This window comes from Salmo salar, chromosome ssa21 (assembly GCF_905237065.1).
Source record: "Salmo salar chromosome ssa21, Ssal_v3.1, whole genome shotgun sequence".
Classification (NCBI taxonomy): Eukaryota; Metazoa; Chordata; class Actinopteri; order Salmoniformes; family Salmonidae; genus Salmo; species Salmo salar.
The window spans coordinates 20,056,968-20,080,225 of NC_059462.1; the positions used below are offsets into that span (position 1 = coordinate 20,056,968).

General features: G+C 40.6%; 1 protein-coding gene across 5 annotated transcripts in view; it reads left to right on the plus strand.

The window, feature by feature from the left end:
- The first annotated feature begins 758 nt into the window (after window positions 1-758).
- The window catches only part of tns1b (tensin 1b), a 312,092-nt gene continuing 289,592 nt past the window's right edge, over window positions 759-23,258 (plus strand). For 3 of the 5 annotated variants that reach the window (XM_014164404.2, XM_014164411.2, XM_014164409.2), the window contains exon 1: window positions 759-1,080. In XM_014164404.2, coding sequence (XP_014019879.1) covers window positions 979-1,080 — 102 coding nt within the window. In that variant the 5' untranslated portion in view covers window positions 759-978. The remainder of the gene's footprint in view (window positions 1,081-23,258) is intronic. The other 2 variants (XM_014164408.2, XM_014164410.2) reach the window with 1 other exon arrangement.

Genomic DNA, 23,258 nt, shown 5'->3' on the forward strand with positions numbered 1-23,258 from the left:
TTACAGTATGGTGCTATATTCTGTGAGGGCGGTACTGAATTACAGTAAATTACTGGCAGCACAATAGCCAGTAAAATACTGTAAGTTTAAAGGAAAAGATTTTTAGATTTCCAAAAATACAATATGGTACTGTATTCTGTGAGGTGGTACTGAATTACAGCAAATTACTGGCAGAACAGTAGTACGTTTTTGTAGATTTACAGGACAAATAAACAAAAATAAGATTATGGTAGTGTATTCTGTGGGGTACAGCATTCTCACTGATGGGTGAAACAAATATAGCCTCTGACAAGGCACGCCTCAAAATATGTTAATGAGCCAGTGATTATTTCGGCAACCATAACATTATCCGACAGTGCACCGTAATTCACAGTATGCTGCTGTAAAAAAAACTGCAAACAGGTAATACAGTACTTTACTGTATAATTATATTGTACAATTACAGCAGTGTAGCTGAATGCCATTGAGCCCCCCATAATACATTGCTCTGTACATTACTGTAATACAGAATTACAGTAGCTAACTGTATACATTTTGGTGTAAATGTACAGCAATTTGGTACAGTGCTAGCTGTCTGTCTATCTGTCGCTCTGCCATTCTACTACTACTACCCAGTGCTCAAGAGTCGTGTTTCCTTTTTTTTCACTTGACTAAAATATCCTGCCTCTTCCTACTATTAGTGGAAAACGAACAAAGTTTGGTGCAAGACATGAATTGAGAAATTCAGAGACAGCCCATCGAAATGATGACTTGTTTATGTAATTTATAACTGTTTTTTAGAAGTGCTAGCGATATTGCGTCCAGTTTGACTTGTTTCGTCATTTGGGGGCAAGAGCACAGCAACTGATTTATTTTTTTACATGCGTGAGTAGTTTAAAGTGTCTGCGAGAGAGAATTCACTATCCAGATTGGAACGCATAGCTCTGAAATATCATGTTTTTGAATGGGTCCACGAGACTCTGATCTGAATTTGCCTGGATGGGATGCACAGTGAGTTTCATCTGTTGTGAAGACGACTTCCTGCAAATGCCTCTTGGCCAACATGAGAAAAATAAAGAGGATAAGAGACTGTTGAACAAGGTAAGGACCCATTCCCATAATGAACGCGTGAGTTTCTAAACTATAGCAGGGAAAGAAAATGGCACGTTATGAATTTGACAATGCATTTAACGAAGCAGGCGGGGTTCTGCATGTGGCTACCTGCGGCAGCGTGACAGCTGTTCAAGCCACACATCGAGTGATAGTCGCCTACAGTTTACGTTTAAGGAGTAATAACGCCTTCATTGACACAATACAAGGTGACCAAACATGACATTTCTTTATGAACTTGCAACCAGAATGATTTAAAATTAAATTAAAAATGTCATGCAGATGTGACGCAAGTTGAACAAATTATGACCAAATTCGTATATTCATCTCACTCCATTAATTTTTTTGTGGAGTCAGTGAAAGACTCATTCATTCTTGCTAATCTGTTCAAAAAGTTTCAAATATGTCACATCAACACATAGAGATATTGCAAAATCAATTTCAGAACAGCATTGACCAATTGACTACAAAGTAACCAAATAAAATCATCTACACATATTTTTCAGATGTTATCGCAGGTGCAGCGAAATGCTTGTGTTTCTTGCTCCAACAGTGCAGTAATACCTAATAATACAAAACAATACACCCAAATCCCCAAAATAAAAAGAAAGGTATCAAGCAATGTCAGGACGAGCAATGTCAGAGTCCGGGGACATCAATATCAAATCAAATCAAATTTTTATTTGTCACATGCGCCGAATACAACAGTTGTAGACCTTACCGTGAAATGCTTACTTACAAGCCCTTAACCAACAATACAATTTTAAGAAAAACAAGAGTTAAGGAAAATATTTACTAAATAAACTAAAGTAAAAAATAAAAGAGCAACATATGTATATATGTATATGATGGTGTCTATAAACATTATATACACTATATTAATAGAAAAGGTGTGTACATCAGTACTTATATAGGATGATCCTTGACTAGAAAACAGTATATTACATATGAAGTGGGAAAACGATATGTGCACATTATTAAAGTGACCAATGACTATGTACATAGGGCATAGGGCAGTCTCCAAGGTTCAGCACTGGGTGGTAGCTGGATAGTGACTGTGACTAAAGTTCATGGTAAATAACTACAGTAGGCTAGACAATAATATGGTCTAACCTTTATTTGTCAGTTTACTTTGTAGTCAATTGGTCTATGGCTATGCTGTTCTGAAATGGATTATTGTTCTGAAATATTATTGTCAAGACTGCCCGGGTCATTTCAATGTAAACCCATGAGCACCAACATGAGGTTTATAGGAGCATATCAAATTTAGTGTCAAAGGAAAGCTACACAGCAAATTCTCCAGTGTTAAATCAACACTGAGTCTTCAATTAGCACTGAAAGTATGAACCTGTATAGACACTGGAACAGTGATAAATTAAAAGGATAGTTGAGGGTTTCGGAACTGAAGCCATTTATCTACTCACCCAGAGTAAGATGAACTCAGGGATACCATTTTTATGTCTAAATGTGCAGTTTGAAGGAAGTTGCTAACTAGCTTTAGTGCAATTGCTAAATAGCATTAGCACAATGATTGTAAGTATATGGTAACTGCTAGCATGCTAGTAGATACCAGAGACTTCCCGTCATTGCTCTAACAATAGTTACCATTAGCTTGTGAAACGACCTAAATGTCATTCCGGTTCATCTGTTCTGTCGCGCACCTACATTTTCATAGCTGTAATGAAGCTTACAGAGGTGTATGAGTTCATTAAAAGCCTATGTGATATCTCCAATGGGATATTAACCACTTTTCAGCATTATGTAAATAATAAAGGTCATGAACAGAAAGTCATGTTTTTCATGACATTGGATAATATTTGGATTATCCCAGATCAAAGTATGATGACCAAAGTATGACAATGACTGTTGCTTCTACATTTGTAAAGTTTGACCACCCTAACTGTCATTTTAATACACCAATGGTAACATGATATTCTCTTACCTAATTAAAATACGTACCGCCTTGTAACCAACATCGGAGAAGGCGTGTTTGCCGTGAGGTGTGATTTAAATTGCTGGATAGCTACTCTACTGGTGCCCAAATTTGACTGTAGGGTGTCAGCAAATATAATTAAAGTTTACACTATTCATCTATGGCAAAGATACTTATTTGTTTCCCCTTTCATCTGTGTCTGGTGTTTGCTAGTTACAGGCTAGCTAGGTCTTTAGCCAGCATGGAATGAAAGGGAGGAAGAGTAGTTCAAAACTCTGACGCAGTTGTCATGTCAACACATCCGTCAGTGCTGTTGTAAACCGCATTCCAAAATACATGTAACGGGAGATGTATAATAAAATTGACATCATTGATGCAATTTCAATGTTTGAGTTGCTTTGTGTGAGAGGATTTCATTGCAGCACTGTTCACTCCATTCAAGTTTCTTGATGTAGGCGTTTCAAAGAGCTGCCAGTCAGGGAAAGCTCATGAATATGAGCTTCCCACCCACTTAGCCTGTCTTTTCAAACTTCCTGGTATTTTGACCTGAGAGAAAAACAAAAACAATTAATAAAGTTGACACTTCTATCGCCCAAAAATAGAACTGATATTTCAGTCACTCAAAAGGCTATTTTAAATGAGAATTAAAACGACTGTTAGGGACTTTCAATATTTTTGTGTTAGAATATGCAATTTGCAGTAATATTTAAGAAAAATGTAACATGATCACCAGGAATGATATTTACTCTCACGGGTGGCCAAAAATAACAATCTAAATGCCATGCCCCTAATAAGACACACATCCTGAAAATAACCTATGGATTACATATAAAAATACCCAGCTGCTTGGTCAACCCAGCATAAAAGCGAATGAAAACCCAATTGATGTTTAAATTAGCTCATGTTTGGGAAATTCAAACAACCCCACATGTTAGGTTATTCACAGAATCTGTCAAATTATGCTGGCTTTCAAAGAGATGTATAATTCCTATAGAAATTCAGCCAGTGTGGATATCCAACCTTCAACAATGTATTCACCCACAACCTGTATTTATCATTTATCATAACTGCCAAAGTTGGGACGTTGCAATATGAGACTACCTGAAGCATCTAAACTGGAACAACCATTTTAGTAACGGGTGCAGTAAGTCCAAGTAACATATTGGATTAGTTTAGAAAATGTATGTAATTTATATTTGAGAAGCATAAGATTAATTAATCAATCCAAAAACATACATATTGAAACAATTCATTAAAATCAACGGCAATAGAGCATGCTGGGAAGTGTAATAATGATGGGCTTGGTTTTAGTTCAACTCTGGTTATTAACACCAACCCTGGGGTTATTTTAAACCAATGAGTGTTAAATCAACACATACAGAGTGAATTGTTATGGAAGAGATAGGCCACAAAAGCTCACAGAACGGGACCACTGAGTGCTGAAGCCCGTAGCGCGTAAAAATAATCTGTCCTAGGTTGCAACACTCAGAGTGGAGGCTGTTATAGCAACAAAGGGGGGACCAACTCCAAAAATTGCCCATAATTTTGGAATGAGATGTTCGAGGAGCTGGTGTCCACATACTTTTGGTCATGTAGTGTATTTCTATGGGCACAAGCACTGTTTATGACAAACTGTTCACACCTCTCTTGTTGTTGGAGAGAATTTAGCAGGAGAGAATTTTGCAGGTTTAAAGCTTATTTCCTGCAGTTCTACACATTTTTGTCATGGGGTGCAAAGAACATTTAGTAGTTATAAAGCAATTTTTTTGCAATTCTATACATTTTGCCATGTCTAATGTGTATTGATGTGATATTTGAGTGACACAAAAATTACAACAATATCTATGGGCTAAAAAGCCACAAAAAAAACTTTAGCTGACATGTGCGAGTTGATCTGGACATTTCTGACAAGGTACAGTGCATTTGGAAAGTATTCAGACCCCTTGACCTTTTCCACATTTTGTTACATTACAGCCTTATTCTAAAATGTATTTAAAAAAATGTAATCAATCTACACACAATACCCCATGATGGCAAAGCGAAAACAGGTTTTTAGAAATGTTAGCAAATTTACAAAAATGAAAAACAGAAATACCTTATTTACATAAATATTCAGACCCTTTGCTATGAGACTCAAAATTGAGCTCAGGTGTATCTTGTTTCCATTGATCATCCTTGAGGTGTTTCTTCAATTTGATTGTGGAGTCCACCTTTGGTAAATTCAATTGATTGGACTTGATTTGGAAAGGCACACACCTGTCTATGTAAGGTCCCACAGTTGACAGTGCATGTCAGAGCAAAAACCAAGCCATGAGTTCGAAGGAATTGTCCATAGAGCTCCAAGACATGATTATGTCAAGGCACAGATCTGGGGAAGGTTACCAAAAAATGTCTGCTTGGAGTTTGCCAAAAGGCACCTAAAGGACTCTCAGACCATAAGAAACAAGATTACCTGGTCTGATGAAACCAAGATTGAACTCTTTGGCCTGAATGCCAATTGTCACGTCTGGAGGAAACCTGGCACCATCCCTACGGTGAAGCATAGTGGTGGCAGCATCATGCTGTAGGGATGTTTTTCAGCGACAGGGACTGGGAGACCAGTCAGGATCAAGGGAAAGATTAACGGAGCAAAGTACAGGGAGATCCTTAATGAAAACCTACTCCAGAGCGCTCAGGATCTCAGACTGGGGCGAAGGTCCATCTTACAACAGGACAACGACCCTGAGCACACAGCCAAGACCATGCAGGAGTGGCTTCGGGACAAATGTCTGAATGTCCTTGAGTGGCCCAGCCATAGCCCGGACTTGAACCCGATCGAACATCTCTGGAGAGACCTGAAAATAGCTGTGCAGCAACGCTCCCCATCCAACCTGACAGAGCTTGAGAGGATCTGCAGAGAAGAATGGGAGAAACTCCCCAAATACAGGTGTGCCAAGCTTGTAGCGTCATATCCAAGAAGACTCAATGCTATAATCGTTGCCAAAAGTGTTTCAACAAATTACTGAGTAAAGGGTCTGAATACTTATGTAAATGTAATATTTCAGTTTGTTTGTTTTTATACATTTTCAAACATTTCTAAAAATATTTTTTTGCTTTGTCATTATGGGGTATTATGTGTAGATTGATGAGGGGGAAAAAAACAATTTATGCACAGTTTGCAATGGCTAACATGACAAGAGAAACAGACGATGCACTACCCAATTTCAAAATTGCACCTCGTGCATTCTACTATTACAACACTGTGATATAACGTATATGTTGAGCGGCTTCACTGCAGGTGTAACGCGGGTCGTATAAAAGGGACCAAGGCGCGGCGTGTGAAGTGCTCATATTTCCTTTAATGAATACACTTAAAACAGAAAACGACAAAAACGACCAAACAGTTCCGTCAGGTACTACAGACAAAACGGAAAACAACTACCCACAAAAACCCAGGAAGAAAAACTCCTACTTAAATATGATCTCCAATCAGAGGCAAGGAGGATCAGCTGCCTCCAATTGGAGATCAACCCAAACAACCCCAACATAGAAATAGAAAAACTAGAACTAAAACATAGAAATAGAAAACATAGAAAAACCCAAAACACCCCCTGTCACGCCCTGACCTACTCAACTATAGAAAATGACATCTTACTAGGGTCAGGACGTGACAGCAGGTAGATTGTATGTTTTAAAATTCTAAAAAAAAAAAAAATATATATATATATATTAAAAAAGGCACTCTGGGATATATGCAAATAAAGCTTTACACTCAGCAGTGTGTTAATTCAACACTGTGTCTATACAGGTCCACACTTTCAGTGTTAAATTAACACTGAGGAATTTGCTGTGTAAGAGTCTATATTTTTGGCGAATTAAGGCATATATATGTTTTTCAACCATTTTCCATCCTATGGAAAGCAAACGCTTTGATTTCTGTTCATACAGATGGAAAAGGGATCACACATTTTTTTTACTAGAAAATATCTTAAAAGGTATTAGAAAAAGAAATACGTCAAAACACAATAGTGTTTAAGTAAGGCCCCTGCCAACAAATAACAATATTTATATTTAGTTGTGCAGAAATCATTTGCCTTCTGTAAGTTTAAGAAATATTGCCTAGTATCTTGTCATTCTGTTCCCAAAACCCACATATCTTTAAACTAGTTTCTAATTTATCTCCCTCATGAAAGAAGGAAGGAAGGAGGGAGGATAATGGAAGTTAACACAAGTAATAAGTAAAGGTAAACCTACCAATTAGTTATAGTGTTTTTACTGATAACAATTTTGTTTATGAAGTATTAAGTGATTAAAACACGCGAAATTGGTAATAGAGTGACCGAAAAATCTGTAAAAGAATGACTACAATTGAATTGGCCACAATGGAAAATTATAGTAGTCACAAACCACAGTTGCAGTAGACCACAGTACAACACAGTACAGTACAGTAAAGAAAAGTAAATGAAAGTAGAGTAGAGTGTAGTTCAGGACCGTAGAGTAAATAGAAGTAGAGTATAGTTCAGTACAGTACAGTACTGTAGAGCACACATGAGTAGAGTACAGTATAATGTAATATATTCAACTTTACGCTACTGGACTGTACTCTACTGTACTGAACTATACTCTACTTTTCTATACTGTACTGTGCTGCACTGTACTGAACTATACTCTGCTCAGGGGTGAAAGAAAGGTGGTACGGTCCGGTATGGCTTCCAGGCAAAATAAGTAGAGGGGGTATGCAGTACCTGTAAAACATGAGCCTATCACGATAATGAAAACAAAATGTCAAGAAAACTGTTGGCTATTACACCACTATGTATCATTACTGCATGTCAGAGGCATGAAATATTAGTGAATGGACTTGAAAACGAGTGGTATAGCCTGCGCTATGCAGTGGAGGCATTAATTCTGGCTTAATGACAATTGTATAAGGTCATTAAACTTTTTGGTGTTTTGTGTAACAGATGTCTCTTTCCAATCACCACTGTTTGGAGGCTGGAAATAAACTCAGCAAAAAAAGAAATGTCTCTTTTTCAGGACCCTGCCTTTCAAATATAATTCGTAAAAATCAAAATAACTTCACAGATCTTCATTGTAAAGGGTTTAAACACTGTTTCCCATGCTTGTTTAATGAACATGCACCTGTGGAACGGTCGTTAAGACACTAACAGCTTACAGACGGTAGGCAATTAAGGTCACAGTTATGAAAACTTAGGACACTAAAGAGGCATTTCTACTGACTCTGAAAACACCAAAAGAAAGATGCCCAGGATCCCTGCTCATCTGCGTGAACGTGCCTTAGGCATGCTGCAAGGAGGCATGAGGACTGCAGATGTTGTCAGGGTAATAAATTGCAATGTCCTTACTGTGAGACGCCTAAGACAGTGCTACAGGGAGACAGGACGGACAGCTGATCGTCCTTGCACTGGCAGACCACGTGTAACAACACCTGCACAGGATCGGCACAACCGAACATCACACCTGTGGAACAGGTACAGACCTATATCCATCCTGCCCTGCCTTTCTAAAGTCTTCGAAAGCCAAGTTAACAAACAGATCACTGACCATTTTGAATCCCACCGTACCTTCTCCGCTGTGCAATCCGGTTTCCGAGCTGGTCACGGGTGCACTTCAGCAACGCTCAAGGTACTAAACAATATCATAACCGCCATCGATAAAAGACAGTACTGTGCAGCCGTCTTCATCGACCTGGCCAAGGCTTTCGACTCTGTCAATCACGGTATTCTTATCGGCAGACTCAACAGCCTTAGTTTCTCAAATGACTGCCTCGCCTGGTTCACCAACTACTTCTCAGATAGAGTTCAGTGTGTCAAATTGGAGGGCCTGTTGTCCGGACCTCTGGCAGTCTCTATGGGGGTACCACAGGGTTCAATTCTTGGGCCGATACTTTTCTCTGTATATATCAACGATATCGCTCTTGCTGCGGGTGATTCCTTGATCCACCTCTACGCAGACGACACCATTCTGTATACATCTGGCCCTTCTTTGGACACTGTGTTAACAAACCTCCAAACGAGCTTCAATGCCATACAACACTCCTTCCCTGGCCTCCAACTGCTCTTAAACGCTAGTAAAACTAAATGCATGCTTTTCAACCGATCGCTGCCCACACCTGCCCGCCCAACTAGCATCACTAGCCTCCAACACTCTACTCAGCAAACTGGATATAGTCTATCACAGTGCCATTCGTTTTGTCACCAAAGCCCCATATACCACCCACCACTGTGACCTGTATGCTCTCATCAGCTGGCCCTCACTACATATTCGTCGCCAGACCCACTGGCTACAGGTCATCTATAAGTCTTTGCTAGGTAAAGCTCCGCCTTATCTCAGCTCACTGGTCACCAGAACAACACCCATCCGTAGCACGCGCTCCAGCAGGTATATCTCACAGGTCATCCCCAAAGCCAACACCTGCTTTGGCCGCCTTTTCTTCCAGTTCTATGCTGCCAATAACTGGAACAAATTGCAAAAATCGCTGAAGTTGGAGACTTATATCTCCCTCACTAACTTTAAGCATCAGCTATCTGAGCAGCTTACCGATCGCAGTAGCTGTACACAGCCCATCTGTAAATAGCCCATCCAACTACCTACCTCATCCCCATATTGTTTTTATTGACTTTTCTGCTCTTTTGCACACCAGTATTTCTACTTGCACATCATCATCTGCACATCTATCACTCCAGTGTTCATTTGCTAAATTGTAATTACTTCGCTACTATGGCCTATTTATTGCCTTACCTCCTTACGCCATTTGCACACACTGTATATAGACTTTTTCTATTGTGTTATTGACTGTACATTTGTTTATTCCATGTGTAACTCTGTCTTGTTGTTTGTGTCACACTGCTTTGCTTTATCTTGGCCACGTCGTAGTTGTAAATGAGAACTTGTTCTCAACTGGCCTCCCTGTTTAAATAAAGGTGAAATAAACTTTTTTTTTTTAAAGGTACAGGATGGCAACAACAATTGCCCGAGTTACACCAGGAACTCACAATCCCTCCTCAGTGCTCAGACTGTCCACGATAGGCTGAGAGAGGCTGGACTGAGGGCTTGTAGGCCTCTTGTAAGGCAGGTCCTCACCAGATATCACGTCGCCTATGGGCACAAACCCACCGTCGCTGGACCAGACAGGACTGGCAAAAAGTGCTCTTCGCTGACGAGTCGCGGTTTTGTTTCACCAGGGGTGATGGTCGGATTCGCGTTTATCGTCGAAGGAATGAGCGTTACACCGAGGCCTGTACTCTGGAGCAGGATCGATTTGGAGTTGGAGGGTCCGTCCTGGTCTGGGGCGGTGTGTCACAGCATCATCGGACTGAGCTTGTTGTCATTGCAATCAATCTCAACGCTGTGCGTTACAGGGTACCCTTCCTGCAGGCTCATCCTGGCATGACCCTCCAGCATGACAATGCCACCAGCCATACTGCTCGTTCTGTGCGTGATTTCCTGCAAGACAGGAATGTCAGTGTTCTGCCATGGCCAGCGAAGAGCCCGGATCTCAATCCCATTGAGCACATCTTTTCTGTTAGTCACATGTCTGTGGAACTTGTTCAGTTTATGTCTCAGTTGTTGAATCTTGTTATGTTCATACAAATATTTACACATGTTAAGTTTGCTGAAAATAAACGCAGTTGACAGTGAGAGGACGTTTATTTTTTTGCTGAGTTTATTTTGCCAGTGGATGAACGTGTGTGGGTAGCCTAATAAAAGAGCCCAAAAACATCATGACTGGTTGTGTTTATGCCACAATTAAAGGTAATACATTTTAAAAAGTTAAATGACAAATCTTTATGACTAGGCCCACAGAGATGCTATTGAATTAATAGAGATTCTAAATATAATTATATGATTAGGCCCCACGGCCTGTGCGCCCATTAGGCAGGATTAGGCAGCCACCTAGAGTGGCAGTTTGATGAGGATGGCATTTTCCGAGCAAAACTGACCAAGACATGTTTTTTCTGTAGCCCATAGACTGGAGACCAAATGTATTACAATGTCATGAGACAGACACTTTTTAAATCAGTAACTTGTTAATGAGGAGAGAGAGTACAGGAGAAAGTCAACTAAAAAGGCAAGCGGGCAGACATCAGCTTTGGAGCAGCTGCTGCATAATCAAATAAGAGATGGACAGCAATGGTGCTGAGAGTAATTCATTTCAACAATTTTCTTCATTTTAATTCAACTTCACTAACAACAAGGTCTTTGTTGGAGCCTATTTCTTACTGTAAGAGGCAGGCCTGCCTGTTTGACAGATGCAATTATGCTATCCATAGATTTGTCGGTATAGCCAAATGCTCCAGTACTGTCACTATGCACTCCTTCAATACCTCAGTGTCTGGGAAGGGCTTGGTGTGTTTTGTTAGAACCAGGGCTTGAATTGAGTGAGGGTAGCCATAGCCTACCCTTTGCTGAAGAAAAGGGCAAAAAGGATACCTATTGTTAGCTTTATATTTTGAATAAATTAATAAAAAGGATCCAGATAATATAAAGTGTTCTATAACAATGCTTAACTCTGTGATGCCTTATGCTAGAAACAAGTTATAAAATGCTCACAAAAGACGTAACTCTCATGCATATGGGGATATATTGATTAGTCTCTATGACATTCTAAATCTGAGCTGCAGCCTTCAATATTTGAGGAGTCAAAACATTTACTTTGCTATTCTGTCCCTATTAATTGAACTTTTCACTTTCTGAAAAGAGATGTTTAAACCCAGGCAGCTTTTAGGGAAGCACTTCTGTTGTTGGGTTACACAACAGACAAGTAGACAGCAGTTGAAGCTTACATTCTTATGCATCGGTTGAGGCTCTGTCTGAGTGGAAAGGTCACTTTTGGAAGTGTCATGCTTAGATTCATAAGAATATTTATTAATTTGCAAACAGCGACTGTTTCGTTGCAAATAAGACACTCTGGTTTGACATTGGAGAAATATGATAAGAATGCCTATTTCTCTGTCCATTCTTCCCTGAAACTTCGATTTTCATCATCCATCTTTCTTTTGAGACTTTTTCAGAGCAACAAGTTTCTCTTGATTGAACGCTGTGTTTCTCCAATCAACGCACAAAGGGATATAAAAAACACATTTAATAAGACATTGGTGATTTTATCAGTGTAATCCGATTGAAAATATTAGCATATGTTACTGACATTGAACATGTTATATAGCTTACTAATCAGATGTGATAAAAATGGTATTTAATTTGTAGCTTAGGCCTATGAATTGGGCTGCTATTATGTTCTGTTCTGCTGAGCATAAGCTGAGAAAAAAATTGGCCCAAGGCCAAACTTGTTGCCGACCCCTGCGGTATACTATTCTAGTTTAGCAGGTATAGGAGGGGGAGGCAATTTTATGTCTCTCCTCGGATGGCAGAACATCCCCCACGTGCACACATAGGAGGTTCCATACCGGAAAGAAATTAAATCTACTTTCACCCCTGACATTACTTTTCTTTACTGTGCTCTACAGGTACTGAACTCTACTCTACTGTGCTGTGCTCTACTGTAATGCCCAAACTTGGGAAACATAGGCGTCTTGTTTGGAGACCGAGCTCATTAGAGTAATAGCCAGTGTGTAGAATAATATCCAAACATGCAAAGGAGGATATTACATTTGTCTACCTTTTCAGGATACATCACCATGAAGAGAAGGACATTTCCAGTTTGGCATGTCTTTCGTGATGCGATTCACAGCAGCACTGACAGTAGTGTTGACATGACAACTGAGTTTTGAACGACCCTTCCCCCCTTTTGTTCCATGCTGGATGAAGACCTACCTAGTCTGTAACTAGCTAACACCAGACACAGATGAAAGGGGAAACATATAAGTATCTTTGCCATAGATGAATAGCGTAAACTTTTAATTATATTTGCTGACCCCCTACAGTCAAAGTTTTGTACCAGTAGAGTAGCTATCTAGCTATACTGAACAAGCATATAAATGCAACATGCAACAATTTCAAAGATTTTGCTCAGTTACAGTTCATGTAAGGAAGTCAGTCAATTGAAATACATTCATTAGGCCCTAATCTATGGATTTCACATGACTGCGCAGGGGTGCAGCCATGGGTGGGCCTGGGAGGGCATAGGCCCACTCACTTGTCAGCCAGGCCTAGCCAATCATAATGAGTTATTCCCCACAAAAGGGCTTTATTACAGACAGAAATACTCCTCAGCAGGACCCCCCACCCTCCCCTCAGACGATCCCCTGATTTGGAGGTCCTGGGCTGGCGTGGTCTGCGGTTGTGAGACTGGTTGGACATACTGCCAAATTCTATAAAATGACATTGGAGGCAGCTTATGGTAGAGAAATTAACATTACATTTTCTGGCAACAGCTCTGATGGACATTCCTGCACTCAGCATGCCAATTGCATGCTCCCTCAAAACGTGCAGATGTCTATGGCATTGTGTTGTGTGACAAAACTACATATTTTAAAATGACTTTTTATTGTCCCCATCACAAGGTGCACCGGTGTAATGACTCAGCTGTTTAATAAGCTTCTTGATATGCCACACCTGTCAGGTGGATGGATTATCTTGGCAAAGAAGAAATGGTTACCAATAGGGATGTAAACAAATTTGTTCACAAAATTTTAGAGAAATAAGCTTTTTGTGAGTATGGAACATTTCTGGGATTTTAATTTCAGTTCATGAAACATGGGACCAACACTTTACATGTAGCGTTTATGTTTTTGTTCAGTGTTTATAAACCATGTCACGCCCTTATTTGGTGGCAAAAAAATGAATAGTGGGAAAACGATTGGAACCATTTCCCTGTTTAACCGCAAGGTTTTATGGGTATTATGACATCTCCGCTGTGGGCCTCTATTGTCCCTCTAACCACTCTGACATCATTGCAAATGCATTCGATAATCACATCAAACACTTAGCATCAAAACAGTATCATTCTTTTAAAACTCACCTCAATGTGATTGATCAGTTTGTATAAAGAAGTTTAATTACAGGTTGAATCTGAGTGGAATCATGGTTGTTTGGATGTTGTTTCAAAGCCTAACACAACGAAATGGACAGGGCTTTCTAAGTTAATAATTAATTCAAAACACCTATAAGCATATTAGAGTGTATGCATAGGAATATATATGAGCCCAAGCCTGAAAAAAAACCCGGAATTAAATAATGATTGTGCATAGCCTACCGCATATTACTCATGGCAGAAAAACTGTTTTAAGATGTCTTTGGTACATAATTGGTCTAGCCTATACTCCAAAATTAAACAAATTCTAGTAATCTCCTTTGAGTGTGGACTGTATTATTATGCATACTGGATGGCATGGGGGTAGAAGCTGTTAAGGAGCCTTTTGGACCTAGACTTGGCGCTGCGGTACAGCTTGCCGTGCTGTAGCAGAGAGAACAGTCTATTACTTGGGTGACTGGAGTCTCTGACAATGTTTGGGGCCTTTCTCCGACACCTCGTAGTATATAGGCCTTGGATGGCAGGAAGCTTGGCCCCAGTGATGTACTGGGCCGTATGCACTACCCTCTGTAGCGCCTTACGGTCGGATGCCAAGCAGTTGCCATACCAGGCGGTGATGCAACCGGTCAGGTTGCTCTCGATGGTGCAGCTGTAAAACCTTTTGACCCATGCTAAATCTTTTCAGTCTCCTGAAGGGGAAAAGGTGTTGTCATGCCCTGTTCATAATTGTCTTGGTGTGTTTGGACCATGATAGTTTGTTGGTGATGTGGACACCAAGGAACTTTTCGACCCGCTCCACTACAGCCCCGTCAATGTGAATTGGGGCGTGTTTGGCCCTCCTTCTCCTGTAGTCCACGATTAACTCCTTTGTCTTGCTCACGTTGAGGGAGAGTTTGTTGTCCTGGCACCACACTGCCAGGTCTTTGACCTCCTCCCTATAGGCTATCTCATTGTTGTCGGTGATCAGGCCTACCACTGTTGTGTCGTCAGCAAACTTAATGATGTTGTTGGAGTCGTGCTTGGCCACACAGTTGTGGGTGATCAGGGAGTACAGGAGGGGACTGAGCACGCACCCCTGAGAGGCCCCCGTGTTGAGGATCAACGTGGCAGTTGTGTTGTTTCCTAACCTTACCACTTGGGGGCAGCCCGTCAGGTTCCAGTTGCAAAGGGAGGTGTTTAGTCCCAGGGTCATTAGCTTAGTGATGAGCTTTGTGGGCACTATGGTGTTGAACGCTGAGCTGTAGTTAATGAACAGCGTTCTCACATAGGTGTTCCTTTTGTCCAGGTGGGAAAGGGCAGTGTGGAGTGCGGTTGAGATTGCGCCATCTGCGGATTGGTTCAGGCTGTATGCGAATTGGAGTGGGTCTAGGGTTTCCGGGATGATGGTGTTGACATGATCCATGACAAGCCTTTCAAAGCACTTCATGGCTACCGACATGAGTGCTACGGGGCGGTAGCCATTTAGGCAGGTTGCCTTCACTTTCTTGGGCACAGGGACTATGGTGGTCTGTTTGAAACATGCAGGCGTTACTATCGATGTCTCTGAACAGATTTCACTTGGTTTCCCAAATGAAGCACTGGGTAACTGCAGTGAAATAAGGAGTGAAATAACCGGAGTAGCCTACCCGACCGGATTGAGAAACGAACCAGTTTGAAAAACGAACCAGCTTGAAAAATTAACCAGCCTGAAAGCGGCCTCCATTCGCTTTTCGAGTCCATATGGATGATGTTTTTTTCCCGCCTGCCCCTGTACCTGCCCATTTGATAATGGGACATTTTAAATCAAAACAAATTTTACTTAATAGTAAACACAATATTAAATTGATGGGATCATTAAATTGAGAGAACTGCTTGTGCAGCCAGAGGCAAGCTTTTTTGCGACTTTCTCAAATCATCAATAGCCTATAGTCACATCATGCAGCCCATATATGTTTTGATTTCTAAGACATTCTAAGGTTTGTATAATTCATGACTAAAGTTGCCAAATAACTCTACATCTAGCATATTGGACCTGTTTCAAATGATCACTTTTACATTTAACTTAGCCACTTCATATGCTCACTCGCTCTGGAATGGGAAAAATATCCTTTCTATTTTATTCTGCCAAGTTCAGTTATATTCTTCTTACTATAAAATCATATAATATTAAATAATGGCATGGGACTTATGAGCATATCTTGTCTGCTAAATGAACAAGTCTACAGGCTATGGCATGGCGCATAGCCAGATAACATACAGTAGGCCAACTCATATTCTGTTCTTCTGAAATACATTTTCTTCATATCATAATATTTCCTTAGACCTGCCTAAAGTAAATCATGGATTAATTGTGATGGTTTGTATTAAATTGACTTTTTAAAATGTAGATGTTCCAAAGGCACGCATCAGCAGCTTGTATTCGACTTGTATGCGCGGAGACCTGGAGATGCTTAATGTGTTTACAGTGCATTCAGAAAGTATTCAGACCCCATTGACTTTTTCCCAATTTTGTTATGTTACAGCCTTATTCTAAAATGAATTAAATAAAGAAAAAATCCTCATCAATCTACACATAATAGCCCATAATGACAAATAATGCAAATGTATTAAAAATAAAAAATATAAATATCTTATTTACATAAGTATTCAGACCTTTTGCTATGAGACTTGAAATTGAGCTCAGGTGCATCCTGTTTCCATTGATCATCCTTGAGATGTTTCTACAACTTGATTGGTGTCCGCCTGTGGTAAATTCAATTAATTGGACATGATTTGGAAAGCCACACATCTGTCTATATAAGGTCCCACAGTTGACAGTGCATGTCGGAGCAAAAAGCATGCCATGAGGTCGAAGAAATTGTTTGTAGAGCTCAGAGACAGGATTGTGTCAAGGCAAAGATCTGTGGAAGGGTACCAAAAAACTGAGCAATTAGGGGAGAAGGCTATTGTTCAGGGAGGTGACCAAGAACCCGATGGTAACGCTTACAGAGCTCCAAAGTTCCTCTCTGGAGATGGGAGAACCTTCCAGAAGAACAACCATCTCTGCAGCACTCCACCAATCAGGCCTTTATGGTAGAGTGGCCAGACGGAAGCCACTCCTCAGTAAAAGGCACATGACAGCCCACTTGGAGTTTGCCAAAAAGTACAAAAAGTACTCTCAGACCATGAGAAACAAGATTCTCTGGTCTGATGAAACCAAGATGGAACTCTTTGGCCTGAATGCCAATTGTCACGTCTGGAGGAAACCTTGCACCGTCTCTACGGTGAAGCATTTTGGTGGCAGCATCATGCTGTGGAGATGTTTTTTAGAGGCAGGGACTGGGAGACTATTTAGGATCAAGGGAAAGATGAACAGAGCAAAGTACAGGGAGATCTTTGATGAAAACCTGCTCCAGAGCGCTCAGGACCTCAGACTGGGGTGAAGGTTCACCTTCCAACAGGACAACAACTCTAAGCACACAGCCAAGACCATGCAGGAGTGGCTTCGGGACACGTCTCTGAATGTCCTTGAGTGACCCAGCCAGAGCCCGGACTTGAACCCTATTGAACATTTCTGGAGAGACCTGAAAATAGCTGTGCAGCGACGCTCCCCATCCAGCCTTACAGAGCTTTAGAGGATCTTCAGAGAACAATGGGAGAAACTCCCCAAAAACTGGTGTGCCAAACTTGTAGTGTCATACCCAAGAAGACTCGAGGCTGTAATCACTGCCAAAGTTGCTTCAACGAAGTACTGAGTAAAGGGTTTGAATAGTTATGTAAATGTGACATTTAAGTTTTTTATTTGTGAAACATTTGCCCCCCCCAAAATAATACAGTTTTTGTTTTGTCATTAATGGGTATTGTGTGTAGATTGATGAGGGAATAAAAAAATATATATTTTAGAATAAAGCTGTAACGTAACAACATGTGGCAAAATTTAAGGGGTCTGAATACTTTCCAAATGCACTGTATATTAATTAACGGTCAATTAATGTGAGTCTTTTGTATGACAATAACCGGGTTACGAATGTCATGACCGCCACAGCACTTGTGATGCCACCCTGTCCCGTTAATAATCTGAGTGGCTCAGCAGTCTAAAGCACTGCATCTCAGGGTATAGAGGCATCACTGCAGTCCCTGGTAGAAATCCAGGCTGTATCACATCCGGCCGTGATAGGGAGGCCCATAGTGCGGCGCACAATTGTCCCAACATCGTCCGGGTTTGGTCGGGGTAGGCCGTCATTGTAAATAAGAATTTGTTCTTAACTGACTTGCCTAGTTCAAGAAAGGTTAAATAAAAAATACAAATAAATAAAAGGATTGAGTAAATAAATAATAAATAAATAAATAAAAAACTAAATGCAAGTGTTTGACATGGGGGAGAGACAAGTAACTTCATAATCAAACTTTAGCAATGTAGAAGCAACAGTTATTATTCATTCTTTGGTCATCACACTTTCATTCAAATATCATACAATTTCATGAAAAACATGATTTTGACTGTTCATTACCTTTGAAAATCACATCATATTTAGTAGCCCCCACTGCTTAATGAATATAGGGGAAACACTCAGGACCCTTGTGGTCATTCTGTTCACTTACTGTAGTTCAATAACCAAAAGAGATTTGTTCAAACTCAAGTGTCATATCATAGCTGCCACCCCAGACATCTTTAAATCTTAATTCGGAGTAGTTATATAACAGCGTTTTTGGAAAACGTGGTCACATAAAAAACTGAGCCAGATTTGACAGTCATTCTGTTACCAAACTGCATCTGCACTGTTCCTCAAGTAAATGTGTTCTACAAAAAGATGTCAGTGGCAATTGCTCAAAGTAGACGTTTTGGTGTATGGTTTGTTAAACTTTGCAATCAATGGTTTTGGCTTGACATACATTTTAAAGTGAAAAAGTGAGTCTCAGCGTCACTTTGTTATTGTAGAATTGTCCCTCAGTGATGAACAGTGTGTGTCTAAGACAGAGGTCATGAAGAGTGCTGCTGCGACATTGTGGTAGTCAGCACTAGGCAGTGTCTGGGCGATGGGCAGAGAAGTGGGTTAGGGGAAAGGGTCAAGGTAAGGAGGGGTGATGGGGTAGGGACAACAGGGACTGCTTTGTTGTCCATGGCTCCATAAGTGGAATGAATAGAGGAATGTGGTCACAGACCTGTGCTCTGAATCCCTTCTCTAGTTCATACTGCCCTCTCAATTCACTGATTTCAAAGTTTATTTTCTGGAGCCTGACCAAATATCAAGTTTTTGTTCTCCTACTCTATGCTCAGCACCAACATTTTCAGGCTAAATTTTAAATGCTGTTTGTCTACAAATATAGAACACTCACATCCTTTACACAACACAATGGCAATCATACTGTACATACAGTTGAAGTCGGAAGTTTACATACACTTAGGTCCTCGGGAGAAATTAACAAATGCCTGAAGGTACCACGTTCATCTGTACAAACAATAGTACGCAAGTATAAACACCATGGGACCAGTCAGCCGTCATACCACTCAGGAAGGAGACGCGTTCTGTCTCCTAGAGATTAAGTACTTTGGTGCGAAAAGTGCAAATCAATCCCAGAACAACAGCAAACGACCTTGTGAAGATGCTGGCGGAAACAGGTACAAAAGTATCTATATCCACAGTAAAACAAGTCCTATATCGACATAACCTGAAAGGTCGCTCAGCAAGAAAGAAGCCACTGCTCCAAAACCGGCATAAAAAAGCCAGACTACGGTTTGCAACTGCACATGGGGACAAAGATTGTACTTTTTGGAGAAATGTCCTCTGGTCTGATGAAACAAAAATAGAACTGTTTGGCCATAATGACCATCGTTATGTTTGGGGGAAAAACGGGGAGGCTTGCAAGCCGAAGAACACCATCCCAACCATGAAGCACGGGGGTGGCAGCATCATGTTGTGGGGGTGCTTTCCTGCAGGCGGGACTGGTGCACTTCACAAAATAGATGGCGTAATGAGGGAGGAAAATTATGGGGATATATTGAAGCAAAATCTCAAGACATCAGTCAGGAAGTAAAAGTGTGGTCGCAAATGGGTCTTCCAAATGGACAATGACCCCAAGCATACTTTCAAAGTTGTGGCAAAATGGCTTAAGGACAACAAAGTCAAGGTATTGGAGTGGCCATCACAAAGCTCAATCCTTTAGAAAATTTGTGGGCAGAACTGAAAAAGTGTGTGCGAGTAAGGAGGCCTACAAACCTGACTCAGTTACATCAGCTCTGTCAGGAGGAATTGGCCAAAATTCACCCAACTTATTTTGGGAAGCTTGTGGAAGGCTATCCGCAACGTTTGACCCAAGTTAAACAATTTAAAGGCAATGCTACCAAATACTAATTGAGTGTATGTAAACTTCTGACCCACTGGGAATGTGATGAAAGAAATAAAAGCTGAAATAAATAATTCTCTCTACTATTATTCTGACATTTCACATTCTTTAAATAATGTGGTGATCCTAACTGACCTAAAACAGGGAATTCTTACTAGGATTAAATGTCAGGAATTGTGAAAAACTGAGTTTAAATGTATTTGGCTAAGGTGTATGTAAACTTCCGACTTCAACTGTATGCTCGTGTTGGATGTGTCGTCACTCAATTGCAAAGGGCTCTTAAATTCGGGAAGCTGGTCCTTAGCTTTGGCAGAATTGGGGGCTTTGGCCTTCAGGCCATGTGCTTTTAAACACAGTGAATGTAATCAGGTAATCAGGTTTGCACTTATGAAATTATACACTCTTTGAAAAAAAGGTGCAGGGTTCTTTGGTTTGTCCCCATTTGGGAACCCTTTTTGGTGCTGGGTAAAACCCTTTGCAGAGGGTTCTATCTAGATCTCTCTATGTAGGGTAATTCAAAGAACCCTGTGTATATGGTTCTACCTGGAACCATCTCTGGAGGGTTTTACTAGGCACCCTTTTATCTTTTGAGGGTTCTTCCTAGAATCTCAATCATCTAAATTGGAACAATCATCTCAGTAACAGATGCAATAAATCCAAATACTGTACTAACAGATTGGACTAGTTTAGAAAACTGTATGTTATTTGTTTTTGTGTAACATAAAATGTATCAAACAATTTTATTCAGAAAATCTCCCTGCATTAGAGAATGCTGAGAAATATGATATATGGTTCTATGTAGAACCCTTTTTGTCTCCCGAAGAATCCTTCTTGCCTTCCAAAGAGTCATCAAAGAATCCTTTCTTCCAAAAAGGGTTCTTCTGATCAAAACGGTTCTTGGTAGAACCATTTACAAACCCTTTTTTCTAAGAGTGTATGGTGCTGCAACTGGTGACACAACTTTTCAACCACTCAAATTCAGCCTTCATCATCATAGGTCTTGCCTGTTGGAATTGTTATTACCTTCTCAATTACCACCCTTGATTTCTCCATCCATGGAAGCAATGAAGAGGGATTAGGCTGACTCTAAACGAGGGAAGAGAAATAGTTGGGCCGTAAAATCACATGGCTCGCTTTCCCGGGCCTTTGCTGGTACAGTTGGCAATGAAGCTTTTAGGTCTGAGGGCGCATGAGTACCCATGGGACACTAGTTGCTAGTCCCCTAATTAGGCTTGTTTTCCTGTAGTTAAACAAATTAGTGGTGTCTGAGTGTAATTTGGAAAATGTGAGCAAAATGCAAACTTCTCTATAAGTCATTAATAGGCTCAAGCTGAGTCTTAATGATAGCATAGACCAAGAATGGTTGTTATCAGCACTAAACTATACTACAGGGAAGGGAGTGAGCTACTATGCTTGAGTGAAGTATTATGGGGTGTCCTCTACAACATATAATTGTAGGTGTGTGTGTGTGGTACAAATGAATTCATATAAAGGAGAAGTGGCAGTGTGCCTACTGTACATATTCGGTTGTAATCAGCTAACAGCCTACAGATAATTATAGATTTGAAGTGATCCACTGTAGTGATGTTGTGTTGCATCCCTTTTCTCTTTCGTAGGTTACACAGTTAGCACCTGTGTATGTGGTTATCTGTATGTATGCTATTATCTGTATGTTTGCATGTTATAAGACGTAGGTGTGAGTTAGGTTGTTACAGGTGTAAATTAAGTCAGAGAGTGTGTGTGTGTGTGTGTGTGCGTGCGTGCGTGTGTGTGTGTGTGTGTGTGTGTGTGTGTGTTTTTGGGGTTGGCTTCCAACCTTCCAACCTCCTTTCATTAGAGCACACTGGCTGTGATGTCAGTCAGACTAATACACGCTGCTGTAAGCAACACAGAACAGACCTTGGCTCTGGCTGAGATTCCTACGAGTGATAACGAGCAAGCAGGAAAACAAAGCCCACATGTCAAAGCCCAAGCAGGAGACTGTGTAAAAGACATACTTTGATCCAGATGAGCGTGTATTGGAACAAGCTTTGCAAAGAATGTGCTCTTGGTTCTCTTATGGCTCTTTTGTGTATTTTTGCAATAACATAGGCCTAACTAGGCTAGTACAGTACTATGTAAGGAGATTGCTACATTGGTACACTATGTACCTTTTTGGACTAGTTAGGTACAGTGGCATTCAGCTAATGTGGTTTAATGTAGAAGTATTCTGCTCATACAGTGACATACTGTATCACAGGTAAGTCAATACCATTGACAGATACAACAGACACACACACGCACACACACTGCTCTTACTACCAGTTTCATCAATCAGAGACCGACAGCACAAACCAACGCTTCCTTTCATCCCTCAGGTGGGAATAAATCAGAGCAGAGGGAAGGTAGGATTCAGGACAAGGGGGGATTCCAGGGATATATAGGGGGTTGAGGGAGAGACTCACCGCATGAGGTTGCCCATAGGAAAAGGAAAGGGAAAGGGGGGGTACCTAGTCAGTTGTACAACTGAATACATTCAACTGAAATGAAGAAGGGTAATCTGGAATTTTGTGAACTTATTTTACCATATAGAAAATAGTAGAAGTAGTAGTTGTAAAAAATTTCAAACTGTAACTTCACATATTGGCATGGCACTATGCAAATTTTATCAATGGAGCCTTGCTCGACACCTACGGTTGCTGCCTTTGAACTTGCCTGTGCAAAAATGTTAATGAAGGTTCATTCATTCATTTGGCCCTACAGAGGAAACCAAATAAAGGAACCACCTTTGGCCTACATACCTGTGTGTTTTCAAGTGTAATCAAGGTAGTGTTCTTTAGATTTGGCTGAGGGCTATAGCTGGCAGCAAACTAATGCTTAAGATTTACAATCAGTGTGCATCTACTAAATCAACCAGACTGCTCTGTTCTGGCCGTCCACTTGATAAGTAGGCTCATTTATATCTCCCACTGTGCCTGAAAGGTTAGATTAAGGGATACTTTCATCCCCAAATCTATGTTT